Source organism: Podospora pseudoanserina, chromosome 1 (genome assembly GCF_035222485.1).
Source record: "Podospora pseudoanserina strain CBS 124.78 chromosome 1, whole genome shotgun sequence".
Taxonomy (NCBI): domain Eukaryota; kingdom Fungi; phylum Ascomycota; class Sordariomycetes; order Sordariales; family Podosporaceae; genus Podospora; species Podospora pseudoanserina.
In genome coordinates this window covers 7882587-7896324 of record NC_085920.1, presented here as the reverse complement: position 1 = coordinate 7896324, position 13738 = coordinate 7882587, and the positions used below count along the sequence as shown (strand labels likewise).

Here is a 13738-nt window from a genome sequence, read left to right as displayed (position 1 = left end):
TCATACAGCCAACATCGCATCGTGGTGCCGTTTGGGTAGTCTTGGAAGAAGTTGTTACAGCCTTACGATCTCATGCTACCCTGTCTGGCCGGACTAGAAACCTTGGAATCCCGACAGATCTTCCTCCATCAGGCCAAAAATATGCGTGTTCCCGGAGAACCAGTTCGCCAGCTGAGCAGACTGGTCCATATCATAGCCGAATCCTGCCGGTCCTCCGATCCCATACGTGTGGTCCTGTTGGGAATGCTGCGGCATGAAACCTAACTGGTTCAAGTACATCTCGACGTTGTCTCCAACCATACTCATGTTATGATCTTGCTGTCCCTGCTTTCTGGTTTGGAGCCACAGACTGGCAATGTTTACCAGCACCTGCGATATCCGATACAGCTTGGTAACTCCTGAGGAAACGGGCGCCACAGGTTGTAAGCCCTCGGTGAATCTCACCAGTATAGCAAAGTCTTCTTCGTTTGCCGTTTCGATGGTGTGGCAGAAGAGCACGACGAGAGGGATGAAAGGGATATAGAGAATATTCCTGCATGCCGTATTAAGCACATGGTCATGGAAAATGGGGCGAACACATACCACTGAATATACCCTGCCTTCATGAACAGGCTCTCACCACACAATGCCATGCAACCCTCGTGACTAGAAAATGCTTCCCGTGCTGCATGGATGCACTCTGGGTTGAAGGTACTTGGCGACCCCGGTAGAGTTGGGATTGCACGGTAGATCAGAGTCAAAACTGACCATTGAACCAGAGCATCACCGACGACTGCTATATCGAATGAGAAGCGTGCCTGGGCATTATAGCCACCGGACATCTTCATTTTCTCGACGACATGCTCAATCAGCGGAGCTGACCGTGCTACCACATCCTGGAGTGCTTGAGCCAGCTGGCGCGCGTTTTCGGCACGCTTCTCAGCGGTTCGGGCCAGAGCCTCAGGGCTGTAGAGCTCTCTGTACGTCCTTCCCATAACTTCGCTCCAGCTGATCCACCTATCGATACATTAGCCGGATACACGGTGCACAATGAGACCGCCAACAGTCAACATACTGAGCTTGACCAATCTTCCAGAGTGGATCTACGTTCTTGACCTTGGGACCGATCTCTCTAGGGATTGTTATGTCCCAGTCCTGGATTGCGGTCGGCCGTCCAGCTCGCAGTGACAGGGCGCTATCGAAGATGTATGTTGTCCAAAATAACATCGCTTTATGCTCAGACTCCGTGGTGCTCGGACTACGGGCTCGGTGATAGCCCAGAGTCTGGCAAATATTCGCCGCTATAGTGATGAAATCTCGGGCGAGCGAGTATTTCGACTCCTCGATGGCGTACATCGTCTGCTCTATGGATCAGCCCCGCATCGTGAACAGGATAGGACACTGCTGATACATACAGCCATTATTAGAAGCTCGACACTCTCTCTGCGCTGCGGTAACAAAAGAGGGAGATTTGTAAGCGCGGTTTCGATGTTATCCCGGCAAAGAAACGAAGCCTCGAACAGTTGAACTTGACGATCCCCTTCTGACGCAGCCCCTCTCTCTTGCAGGGTGAAGTACAAGCCCAAATTCACGATCCCCCATTGCATTAAACTGTACTCTTCAGTCGCAAAATAGACCCTGCGAACGTTGTCGGGAAAGTCCTCGATGCCGGTGAATGTGGCAATTGCTGGAAAGCCCATAGGAGGGTGTTCTGTGCTGGAGTCAGTACTTACAAGACCTTCAGGAGAGGGATAACGTATTGACAGACGTTTGATCTCGCGCAGGACACTGAGAACTATATCAGCAGACGGCATAGGCAGTTCAGCCCAGCCGCCTTTTGGGAGAGGTTTCGCAGTGGTGAACCGCGCATCATGGCGGGCATTCTCGATGTTTTGGAGTTTGACAAGCTCCTGCAGGGACAAGAATGCCGCCCGCATCTCTGGATCGAGGAAGGGAAATGTGGTGTTTTCGATGAACTGAGTCGCAAATGCGGTATGCTCCTTCATCAAAGCGGTAGCCTCGAAGTCATCGCTCTCATTGTCTTTGTCAGCACCAAACAAGGCATCTGTACTATTCTCACGAGGGGCCGATGACGAGGCTGCTGCTGCTGACTCGAGTGTAGGAGAGATACTCGAGGATGCTGTTGGTGGGCCTCGGTTGTTGAGGGAGACGGTCAAGTTGTGCAGCATCTTCTCGATGGCTCCCAGGCGGGAGTCGAGACTATCGATCTTTCTCTCACTGCAAACAACCAAATGGGTGGGTGTTAGTCTTCCCAGAAGGGGATACCGACAGACATAGGCAACAATGAAGACGGGCATTTCCTCACTATTGATGGGTGATGAGAACTCTCTGCCTGGGTTCGCGAGGCTTCTGGCCGAGGCCGGTCGAGCTACAACTCCGACTGGCAGTTCTACAGTTTGAACATACAGGCAACTCTTTATCACAACGAATCTACCCGGCACTTCGACTTAGCACTTCTGTCGAACATTGATGGTGGAAGTGAATATACACACCTTCCGCTGCCGACACTGGTCACACTGTCCGCAACATATTTGTCAGTGTTAACTTCGATATCACCAAAAGTCTGACACGGCGAAATTATCGACCGTTCTTCTACCATGATGTAGTGAGGGACGTGCTACCTACGGCTCTCTTTGCCGAGTGATCATTATTATCGGCCAGCTCGGGCAGTTCCTCCATATTCGCGGACAGTCCAGCAATCCGCTGCTTAACACACACGCTGCTGGCGTGCGTTAAGCGGGGGTCTAAGACGATTGCCTCTGATAAGGGGACTTTCACCAGGCGAATGCAGTGATAAGAAACAGATCTCGGGGCCCAGGACAATTCGTCGGGTGGGTGCTTCGCCTGGACAACGGTTGATGTTGCACTGTTCGACAGAGAAAGCGGCCGTGGGATGTGCAGTGAGGGGATCACCCAAGACCCGCGGAACCGGAACGCGAGCCCGAGTAGGGGCTGCCGCCGAGGATCGAGAAGCTTGGGCCATCAGCCGGTTCTTATACAGTACAGCGCTTCGTTCGAACCATGAGCTCTGCTCGGATTGAGCATTCCCATCCTTGGCCATGTGTGTCAAACAATACTGTCGAGGCCAACATGCCCTCCTTCTTCCAAGCATGTCAGGCCCTTGATCAACTATCTATCGGAAGCAGACGAAGGTGATTGGTCAATATTTTCCTGTCAAGGCAACCTCGATTGCGGCAAGCACAGTTGACGACCACTGACAGGGCCGGATTCTGAGCCACAAGCAACAAAAAATGTGTCCCATCAAGTCACACAGCAGTGCGCCTGCGGCAGTGAGCGCTTTTGCTGTCTCGTCTATGATTGATCGAGAGCTGGATTGACCCCGCAGCACCTTTGCAGCCCTCGGCGCGTAATTCACGTTCGGGCTTCAATAACGTCTCATTTTATAATTTTTGACCCTCGGGAGCCGGAGATCGGACGCGCAACATCATGTCGCCGGATTCTCACTACATATACACACCTATCGACCTCGAAACCGATGCAATTCGTCTCATACGTCTTCTCAGAGGCCGCGTGGACGAACCGGTTCGATGTGAACTGTTTGAGACCTTTCTCCACCAGGTTGAGGGTGTCCCTTACGAGTCTCTCTCCTATGCGTGGGGTGATGCGCCGATATCAAAGGAAATTGAACTATGCGGGAAGAAGGCTGCGGTGACAGAAAATCTCTACTTGGCCTTGAGTTGTCTGAGGCAGCCAGACCAGGATCGAATCCTATGGGTTGACGCCCTGTGTATCGACCAAAGGAGCCATCGAGAAAAGAACCACCAGGTGAAGCAAATGAGGCTGGTTTATTCCAACGCCCAGAATGTGCACATATGGCTTGGGCCAGGTACGGACGACATCGATCTTCTCATGGGTTTGATGAGCCAGTTGGACAAGCGAGCAACTAAAAGGAAGAACTATCGAAGGAATTCGCCAGATGCTTGGGTTAAGGAGTGGTCAATATTCGTGAAGAGAGACGGAACGGGCGAGACCAGCATCAAAACATGCCGGGTCAATGCTTTGAAAGATATGTTAAGCCGGCCATGGTTCAAGAGGGTATGGATCCTCCAAGAGGTTTTCAGCGCCAGGAGCGCTGTTATCAGCTGTGGTTTCAACACCATTCCGACACGGGTGTTTGTTCTCATGCCCAAGCTAATGGGGTTAGAAGTTGACGCGCACACCCAAGCTGTCTTGGATATCATGCCCGGATACCTGCGGCAAAGGTCATGGTGGAAAGACGCACCGGATCTGTGTTCACTCCTGGGGCGGTTCGGTGCAAGCAAGGCCACCGATCCACGCGATAATATCTATGCGCTGATCGGGATAGCGTCGGATGCAAGTGCTGATGGGATACTGCAGCCAGACTACAACATGTCCCTGCACCGAGTGATTGAAAACACGATTTTGTATCTGAAATATCGGCAAATACCGAGCATCCCAGGCCCTGAGCCGTCTACGAAGTGGGACTTGAAGCATCTACTAAATCAACTGGACCAGATCCCCAGTCAGGCCTTTCAATGGGCAATCAGACAAGGAAACCAAGCAGCGGCGGCAGAAGTCGTCGCCAGGCCAAGCTTCCACGTCAACGCCTGGCACACCTCTCGAGGACCACCGTTGGTCTTCCTAGCCGACAAACCAGGCTACGAGTCCCTCTTCTCTTGCCTCCTCGCCCTTCCTCACTGCAACACCAACGTGAAGGATTGCCACGGTGACACGGCGCTCAACATCATCGCCCTCCAGGGCCACCTCGAAATGGCCAAGCTCCTCCTCAACTGCAACGACGTCAACGTCAACCACAAAGGCCGCGGAGGGCAAACTCCCCTCGGCTCCGCCCTCATGTACGGACACCATCTCATCGTCGACATGCTCCTCGCCCGGCCCGACATCGACATCAACCTCCCCTCCGGCCTCAACGGCATCCCCTTTACCCCTCTGTACATAGCCTGCAAAGACAACAAATCCACCTATGTGAACAAGCTCCTCGACCGGGGCGCCGAACTGGAGACTCCCTGCAACGAAAACGCTTCTACCGCCCTGTGGGTAGCCTGCAACCAGGGACACCAACCCATCGCCAAAACCCTCGTCTCCCGCGGCGCCAAAATCGACGCAAAGGACGCGTCAGGACGGACACCGCTCTGGATGGCGGCCGTTGCCAATCACCCCTACTGCGTGAGGATGCTTCTCGATGAAAAGGCCGACTACGGGCCCGGGGCATCAAGCGAGAATAGAACCGTGCTATGGAAGGCAGCATCGATGGGGCACGGCAACGCCGTCAAGGCGCTGACGATGTATTTCCAGCAAAAGGGGGTTGTGCACGAAGTCTTGCAGCAGGAGAGGGACTCCGAGAACCAGACTAGTGCGCTCTGGATCGCGGCGAGGAACGGGCACACGAGCGTGGCGCAGCAGCTGATTGGGTTTGGGATGGATATCAATTCTTCGGGACACTATGGGCAGACGGCGCTGTGGATTGCTGCCAGGCATGGACACGCAGAGACGGTGCTGATGCTGCTCAGGGAGGGGGCGGATAGGGAGGTGCTGGATGTGTATAATGGGTTGACGGCGAGGGAGGCAGCGGAGGAGTTTTGGCAGGAGAGGGTGGTGGATGTGTTTCGGACGGAGGAAGGGTGGGAGAAGGCGAGGGTGGTGAGCAAGTTGGCTTTTTAAGAAGGCTATCGAGGGTTGAGCAGGTACTATATACGGGGATCATCTTCTAACCCGGGGAGGCAGGATGGACTGTGGCTGTATTGCTGTGGATTATTGGCATTAATATCCACAAACACCGTGTATCAGCAATGTTTGAATGTCTGTTGACTATCAGTTGGAACCCCTTGGCCGTTATTGAAGGCCTATCAAGCACATTCGAATGCCTATCAACTATATTTCTAGGCCTATCTACTGTCCTTGCGCGCCTGTCCACAATCTTTTAACGCCTGATGACCATCTTTGAACGCCTTGTGGGTATGTTTTCCTGTCTAGTGACTATCTCTGGAGCCTTGTGCAGACGTAATGGCCTCACACTCTCGAGTCAACATTTGCATGTCGAAGTTGTCGACGAAACATATCAGGTCTTGGGGTCCGATCGTTATGAATTACAGCTCTCTTTTCATCTTCTGCACGTCGGTAGCATATATTACCTGGTTGAGTTGAGGTGGGCAGCTCCATCAGACGGCGAGAACGTGGGGTCGCCTTCTTGATCTCTACCCATAGGCACACGATGATTGATAGCGGTTAGCTGTTGTTTGCCTGTGGTGTATCCGCCGACGAGAAAGTCATCACTACGAGTGGCATCCCTGGATAGCAGAGGCCCGTTGCTGTATTGTACGTTCGACGGAAACCTGTTGCAGGACTGAGGTTGTTTTAGGACCTTATTCGGGAAATCCTCCTCATGACTTGTTATACTCTCTGGCTGTTGGTGATGATTCTTTCTGCTTAAGCGGTCCTATCGTGTAATCTAAGGTGAGGTTCCTAGTGACTGAAGCTAAGACAAACATGAATGGATTGGTGAAGAAGCGACGGAGCCAGGAGCCTGAGCGAGAGAAAGAAAGTGGGCTTGGTTGCAAGAAATCAGAGCCACACGGTAGACTCCACAGTATCACCAGAGCGGCACCTTGTGAAGGAAATGCAATTTCTTTTCCACCATGCTCACTCAGTGGCTCAGAGGAAAGGAGCCAACAAACATGCCTTGGCCGCCGGCAGGTGGTGGAAAGGAGCCACAGCCATCCTGATCCACCTATCTTACCAGCAAGAGCAGCACCTTCACCCCACAGCAGGGTAAAGCTCGATGTTTCAACGGTCATTAGTCGGCCGTAAAATTCATGTAATTTGACGATAACAGCAAGCCTGGGGTTTCTGAAGCATAGTTAATCAGGTTGAGAGTGAGAAGCCAAGGCCCAGCCAAACCTTGCCCGATGACTTCGATGGTTGATTCAAATCACCGAGAGGTATACCAGGGCTTGATGAGACAAAACATACGCTTGACTTCAGGGACATGAAGCTTTAAAACAAAGAATGGGATGAAGCCCAAAATAAAGGGGGGGGGGGGAATGAAGAAGTTTAGCTGCAACTTGTTTCGATCAAGTGACCTCCGGGTTATGAGCCGGCGCGCTTCTGCTGCGCCATGCAGCTTCTCAACTGTGGATATTGTAATGAGTCACATCTTGACATTATATTGACCCAGTCTGTAGCACTTTTGCTTTGTTAAGAGGACTGCTACTTAGCATTGTGCAAACAATAGGCACAAGGTATTATGGATTATGAGTCGCTTTGACACAAGCTAGTTCTAGTCAACGCTCCTCATAGATGTGAGAAATCTTCCCAGGGAAGAGATTGATGCTGGTAGTTTCAAATGTGTTCATGTGTAGCCTCGACAAACTCAAAGCCGTGGATCTCTCGTTCGTAATTCCTTTGTTGATTTTTTCTGATGTGCCAGTTCCGCGTCCACTCAATATCGTCTATCGACCGGGCGGCCGCCAAGTTGCATTCATTCTCATGACTGGGCTTCCGGGCTTTCAACTTGCTCAATCCCTCAATGCGTCATCCAACAGGGACGCGAGGCAGATTATCGGGCAACATGAAAATTACATGTCACAAATTTGTGGGATCCCGACTACCGCCAACGAGACCATGGCCATATGCAACACCCTCGGGGGTTCCATTGCTGACATGCAACTTCGTGGTGGGAAACCGTGGGGGCCGTTTCGTGACGAAGCAGACTTCAGCAAGCTCATGAGGTGCTCTGACGACCCAGGTCGACAAGGTCATGGAATTGTGTTCACGCACGCAGATCTGAACCGGAGAAACATTCTGGTGGATCAGTTCAAACGGCCTGACGGGACCAGAGGGTGGATGGTCACTGGGATAGTTGATTGGGAAATGGCAGGATTCAATCCGTGAATATTGGGAGTTTACAAAGGCCATGTTTGAAGGGCGAAGCTGGCCGAAGAGGTACAACGATTGGATTCATGGTCTGTGGGCAAGGTTTGGAGATTATAGCAAGGAGATGGATGTGGAGTTGAGAGCTTGGGCATCTGGAGACGCAGCTTGATAGACGGGCGTGTTGCTCATGTCAAGATCGAAACTTCCACTAGATTGAATGATTTTCGCAGGATTTTACCAGATGCCACGGCTCACCAAGCCTTCGCACACAAATAAGTCAGACCGTAGCAGTCCTATGACGTAAAAAGCTCTCGGGATTTGAATGACGAGCCGTGCTGTACTCCAGGCCATATAATCCCACCATTCCCATGTATTTTCTTAGATTGCCTGAGATCCTTCAGCGAGGTCTTAGAAGGCCACCCGCTTCTGCCAAGGGCTGTGTTTGACCATCATCAGGAATTCGGACAAGTCATGCCAGTCGGGAAAGTGGTGAGAGATTAGGAGCCCATGGAAGATTCATTGGTGTGGCAGTAAGTTCCGGCGTAAGGCCGATGCAGGCTGACCCCCGAAACGAATCGCAGCATGATGAAAACCCGGTCACAATGGTTGCTATACAGACAATTCAGATCTTGAAATGCCCCTGCTTGAGACCCATGTCGGTGCGGGCTTTGCCTATCACAGAGGATGAAAACCGTCCGAGGGGTTGTTCCTGATTTTTGATGTGCGACTCTCTCACCAGTTAGATACCATGCACCGACTTGGTTGGCATCGTAGCCGCTCTACAGCAGATTCACCACCCTCAATAAACAACCCAACCAAAATAACCGGAACGGATCATCCAGTCCACTTCTGTCTGTTGTGTCCGCACCAATTGCGGAAAGCCGGGTGCTGCGGGCCCAGCGCTGCCGTGAGAAGGCCCGGGTAAATACTCTGTTGATATTGATCCCGCAGCACCTCTCCAATATGCGCTCACAAACCTCATTTGTCGCTGCTCGTCCGCGTGCCCGTTTGGTCCATATTAAACCTCAATCATGCCGTGGAACACTATACCCCAGATTTCTCGAGCGGATAGAGTGTATTCCACCACACACCAACCACACCAGTCTGGGGACCCCGGCTGGGGTGCAGACATGTTGCCTTCGGCAAATGCAGCCACTCGACCAAAGAGTGATCACGGTAGTATACTCCTGATCGAGCCTCCTGTCCTGGTTTGGACAGGGTGAGATTTGACAAGTCAAGGAATCGAGGGCCGGTAAGTGAGCTCGGTTGGAACGCCCCCGTATGCATGCATAGCTTTGACAGCCCAACGGTCGAGTATGACGAGTGGGCGCGAGTGAGAACCTGGCAAGCCACCCCCTACATCTGGGGTAGAGTGGAAGCAGCCAAACAGTGAGAAGTATATATCACCGAAAAAAAAGCGGTTGTCCTCCCCTCCCCCTCTCTCTGCCCGTTGCTTCGTCAGTGGCTTGCTTCCATTCTTTGCATCTTGACTCCATCCGGGTTCCAGTTCAAAATGAAGTCGACATTCTTTGCTGCCTTGACGGCTCTGGCCGCCAAAGAGGTTGCTGCCCATGCCACCTTCCAGCAACTCTGGGTTGACGGTACCGATTATATAAGTCTTCTCTCCTGGTGTTGACCTGGACCTGTGACTGACCTTTTCAGCACGGCTCCTCCTGCGCTCGTCTCCCCCCTTCCAACTCGCCCGTCACCAACGTCGGAGGCCGTGACTTTGTGTGCAATGCCGGTACTCGTGGCGTCGCTGGCAAGTGCCCTGTTCGCGCCGGCGGCACCGTGACTGTTGAGATGCACCAGGTATGTTTCTACCCCATGGTTTCCTTCCGCACCGTCACTGAAACCCTACCCACAGCAAACTGGTGACCGGTCCTGCTCTCAAGAAGCCATCGGCGGCGCCCACTACGGCCCCGTCCAGGTCTACCTCTCCAAGGTCCCAGACGCCTCCACCGCCGACGGCACCTCCACCGGCTGGTTCAAGATCCTTTCCAACTCGTGGTCCAAAAAGGCTGGCGGCCGCGTTGGTGACGATGACAACTGGGGCAGCAAGGACCTCAACGCCTGCTGCGGCAAGATGGACGTCAAGATCCCCGCTGACATCCCCTCGGGCGACTATCTCCTCCGTGCCGAATCGCTAGCTCTCCACGCTGCTGGTCCAAGCGGTGGCGGTCAGTTTTACATGACCTGCTACCAGATCACCGTCTCCGGTGGTGGCAACGCTAGCCCCGCGACGGTGAGGCTCCCCGGTGCCTATGGTGCCAGTGAAGGGCAGGTGAACATCCACGCTGCGCTTACTTCTTACACCGCCCCTGGACCGGCGGTTTATTCTGGTGGTGAGACTAGAACTCCTGGTGGGGCTTGCACTGGGTGTGCGTCAACCTGCAAGGTTGGCTCTTCTCCTTCCGCGATTGCTCCAGGAGGCGGTGGTTCTTCTCCTGCTACTGGCGGTGGTAGTAATGCTGGCGGCGGCAACTCCGGTTGCAGTGTTGCCATGTATGGGCAGTGTGGCGGTAACGGGTATACTGGATGCACGAACTGCGCTGTAAGTTGTTATGAGTGAACCCCTTTTCCAAAGTGGCATCGGTGCTGACCCTGCGACAGAGCGGATCTTGCAAGGCTGTTTCGCCTCCTTACTACTCGCAGTGCGCTTAAAACACTGGTGGCTTGATTGGGAGGTCCGGAGGGTAGATTGAGGATAGCTGAATCAAGGCGGTGGGCACGGGTGGCGTGGTGGTGAGTGCGAGATTTGTATGCATAGCATTCGTATATATGAGTAACTATCTGGGTATGACCATTGTCAGCTACGTTAAAATCATCTTTAACTCCGGGTAAACCTTTCAAACGTACATGAGATACCCGCTGCCGTGTTGCGTAGTAGGGCTAAAGTATACACACATTGATCTAACTCTACCCCTCAAGCCCATTGAAACATCCAATCCAACGTCGTTTGAGCGCTAATATTCGGTGTAAGAGCTGGAAGCCAGTGAGCACATCAACCCAAGATAGATACTTAGCAATGTGTTCATCAAAAAAAATGTCTGTTGGCCAGCCTTCTAGCATTGGTATATACAACCTGGCACCCGCAGTCCAGCACCCTCCCCGCACATGCAATCGTTCTTTTCATTCCTTTTCCTTTTACTGGCTAGGGTTCCCACCCTCCCGCGCAAGACGCTCAGCCTCCAGCTCCCTCTCGGCTTGTCTGTAATACTTGGCGGTGTCAACACCGTGCTGGCTGTGGTTGACAAAGTTGAACCAGGGGAGCACAGCCATGAAGAGAGCGGAATATCTAGACTGGCGGGCGGCAACACCCTGCATGGCGGGAGTAAGCTGACTTTCGCCGTAGATAGGCTCGCCGCGCTTGACCTTGTCGACCATCTCGCGCATGTCCATCTGGACTTCCCGGGCGTTTTCGCTCATACCGTAGAAGCGCACTATCAGAGCCGTCAGTTCCTGTCTCTAGTACCGCCTGCACCCGCCCACACTATCCGAATTCTTCTAAACCCAGCCCGAAGCCCGACTGTTGCCTCGATATGCTGTGATGGAGCGATGACGTACGAATAGACCGCTGGTAAAAGTAGATGAAACCACCACACAACCCCATGGCACCGCCCAACCGCATGGTCTGGGCGACACCACCCTTTCCGACATATGAGGGAGCAAATCTCTCCATGGCGTAGAGAAGACTGGGGCCGGCGGCGGCAGCGACGATGCCGTGGACGTAATCGGACGGCCGGGCGTACCGAATTACACGCTTGAAGTGCCTGGATTGTTACCAATCGATGTTAATTCCTGTCCATCTCCGTGCTCAAGAACTTCGACATCTAGTGAGGGGGGGACCATACGGATCATTATCGATGAGCTGTGTGCAAACCCCAGTTAGCTTGGTCCCCTTCAATTGGGTTTCTCGGCACCGCAAAACTCACTGGGTACTCAGTCTTGATCTGCTTGCTGATGGTATACGTGTTTCCGGGAGTGGTCGACATTGTGACTGACTGGGCCTGGCCGGCGGTTTCCGTCGTCGTCGTCGTCGAGCAGGGCGGGCGCAGGCAAGCGAATTGAGGTCGTCTGGACTGGCTCGTTCCTTGAAGCTTGCTGGACCCAAGCCGTTGAAGCTCCAGCAGTGGATTGATGCCTGAGGCAAATATCATGTCAACAAGTCTTGGCGGGAATTCAATGTGGCTTGTGCGCTGCGGGGCAAGCCACAACCACTTACACTGTTTGACGCGCGACGCGCCAACCATCTCAAAGTCGCGTCTCTTTTAAATGGTCTTGTCTACCCCCAAACCCAACAACACCAGTTGAAGCAGCAAAAGTTGCGATAGTCGACCACGAAGTATTCTCACAATGCCCGCCGCAGCAGGTCCCAGCAAAGTCACCAATGGCAACAAAAAGGATAGCGGTGCTTTTGTCGATAGTTTTCTAGAAGGATGGAGCGACTTTGACGAGGAAGACCCGTTCGGTTCCCCGAAAGGCGACAAATCCAAGAAGACCGATGACAAGAAGACCGACGCCAGTAGTAAAAAGAGAAAAGGGACCGATGTTCTCGGGTTAGAAACAGAAGTCGACAGGAAGAAAGCTCGTGTTCCCAGAGTCAAGCTTGACGATGCCCGGTATACACTTCGCCTAGCCCCCGCCTGATCTGGCATGTATGCTAATATCATGACTAGACTACTATCAGACAAAGGCATCCCATGGCTCCGAAAAAACGCCCAATCCAGACTAAAGCTCAAAGGCAAAGGCCACGAATTTTCCGACGCTGCCCGAATGTTATCGTTCTACCAGGAATGGCTTGACGAACTCTTTCCCAAAGCCAGCTTCCTTGACGCATTGGCAATGGTGGAAAAGGCTGGACACAAGACATCGTTGCGGAACGCCAGGATGAAATGGATTGACGAGTTGAAACCCAGAGGCGAGGGAGAGGAGGGTCCGAACGACGTAGACCCGTTTCCGATTTACGAACATGATAAGACACCAAAAGATACAGGAAGGATTGCGCCTGTATTCGATAAGGCCAAGGAACGACCGAAGACACCCGATGGGGATGATTTGTTTGGAGGCGATGACATCTACAATGCCACGCCAAGAGCTGCGACCAAGGGGGCTAGGGGTGAAGACGTTCCGGACGATGATGATTTGGATGCGCTGATGGCAGAGGCAGAGGCTAACTCTGGGCAGCCACCAAGAAGCATATTTGGGAACGGGACAAGTAACAGCATGGCAGCGGCACCACCAAAACCACAGGCGAATAACATACCAGAGGATGACGATCTGGACGCTCTGATGGCCGAGGCAGAAGCGGAAACATTGTCCACTAGACCGAACCAGTCAACCAAGAGCATACTTGGCGGTGGCAATTCCAAACCATCTGCCCCGCAAAGGAAAGAAGTGGATGACTTTGATGATGACGATTTGGATGCGCTTATGGCCGAGGTTGAGGCCCAGCCACCTACGAAGGCACCGAGCGCACCCAAGTCTACGGAGCCTATGAAGGTTAATGATGAGGAGGACGATCTTGACGCTCTGATGGCAGAAGCAGAGGCAGAGGGAGCGTCTTATAAGCCTGTTCCTGAAACCCAGAAGGAGGCTGGGGCCAAAAAAGACACCAGCTTTGACGATGATGAGGCGGCAATGGCAGAGATGGATGGGTTGTGGTAAAAGGCCAGTGGTACTCCGTATGCGGCAAGAGCCAAATGTTCATTTATTTTAGAGACACTAGTTTAAACTACTGTGTCACCATTCAAACAATATCCTTGAAGACGAAGACGGCGCTATGTTTCTGGGCCCCCTTTAAAGATATGATGCAACCCTAACCCCTGCGTGCCTGTCGAGCTGTCGTCACAAAGGTGCATCC

At 52.9% G+C, this 13738-nt stretch overlaps 6 protein-coding genes across 6 annotated transcripts; 4 read left to right on the top strand and 2 right to left on the bottom strand.

The window, feature by feature from the left end:
- Nucleotides 1–28: 28 nt before the first annotated feature.
- Nucleotides 29–3209, bottom strand: QC764_0025830 (uncharacterized protein). The gene is made up of 8 exons (XM_062940118.1): nt 2626–3209; nt 2493–2516; nt 2306–2430; nt 1748–2217; nt 1395–1690; nt 1055–1338; nt 583–996; nt 29–532 (listed from the first exon to the last, which is right to left on the bottom strand). Exons 1-8 carry the CDS (start codon nt 2677–2679, stop codon nt 94–96), a joined length of 2106 nt encoding a protein of 701 aa, XP_062806559.1. The 5' UTR covers nt 2680–3209; the 3' UTR covers nt 29–93.
- QC764_0025840 (uncharacterized protein) lies at nt 1124–2072 on the top strand (the record flags this gene model as incomplete). The annotated part of the gene is made up of 2 exons (XM_062940119.1): nt 1124–1185; nt 1787–2072. 2 exons carry the CDS (start codon nt 1124–1126, stop codon nt 2070–2072), a joined length of 348 nt encoding a protein of 115 aa, XP_062806560.1.
- Nucleotides 3210–3447: 238 nt separating the features above from the next.
- Nucleotides 3448–5664, top strand: QC764_122060 (uncharacterized protein; the record flags this gene model as incomplete). Its single annotated transcript, XM_062943442.1, has 1 exon — nt 3448–5664. One exon carries the CDS (start codon nt 3448–3450, stop codon nt 5662–5664), a length of 2217 nt encoding a protein of 738 aa, XP_062806558.1.
- A 2872-nt stretch (nt 5665–8536) lies between these two features.
- Nucleotides 8537–12205, bottom strand: QC764_122030 (uncharacterized protein). The gene is made up of 5 exons (XM_062943441.1): nt 11811–12205; nt 11730–11746; nt 11443–11648; nt 10735–11318; nt 8537–10664 (listed from the first exon to the last, which is right to left on the bottom strand). Exons 1-4 carry the CDS (start codon nt 12126–12128, stop codon nt 11023–11025), a joined length of 837 nt encoding a protein of 278 aa, XP_062806556.1. The 5' UTR covers nt 12129–12205; the 3' UTR covers nt 8537–10664; nt 10735–11022.
- Nucleotides 8843–10447, top strand: QC764_0025810 (uncharacterized protein; the record flags this gene model as incomplete). The annotated part of the gene is made up of 3 exons (XM_062940117.1): nt 8843–9487; nt 9541–9687; nt 9743–10447. Exons 1-3 carry the CDS (start codon nt 9389–9391, stop codon nt 10445–10447), a joined length of 951 nt encoding a protein of 316 aa, XP_062806557.1. The 5' UTR covers nt 8843–9388.
- Nucleotides 11795–13542, top strand: CSM3 (chromosome segregation in meiosis-related protein; the record flags this gene model as incomplete). The annotated part of the gene is made up of 2 exons (XM_062943440.1): nt 11795–12497; nt 12555–13542. Exons 1-2 carry the CDS (start codon nt 12232–12234, stop codon nt 13540–13542), a joined length of 1254 nt encoding a protein of 417 aa, XP_062806555.1. The 5' UTR covers nt 11795–12231.
- Between the last annotated feature and the right edge of the window lie 196 nt (nt 13543–13738).

Coding starts and splice junctions, on each gene's coding strand:
- QC764_0025830 (XM_062940118.1), bottom strand. CDS start 2,679: ATGGAGGAACTGCCCGAGCTGGCCGATAATAATGATCACTCGGCAAAG. Junction 2,517..2,625: donor ATCACTCGGCAAAGAGAGCC/GTAGGTAGCACG, acceptor TGTTGCGGACAG/TGTGACCAGTGTCGGCAGCG. Junction 2,431..2,492: donor ACCAGTGTCGGCAGCGGAAG/GTGTGTATATTC, acceptor AGTGCCGGGTAG/ATTCGTTGTGATAAAGAGTT.
- QC764_122030 (XM_062943441.1), bottom strand. CDS start 12,128: ATGGTTGGCGCGTCGCGCGTCAAACAGTGTAAGTGGTTGTGGCTTGCC. Junction 11,319..11,442: donor CTTTTACCAGCGGTCTATTC/GTACGTCATCGC, acceptor CGGCTCTGATAG/TGCGCTTCTACGGTATGAGC.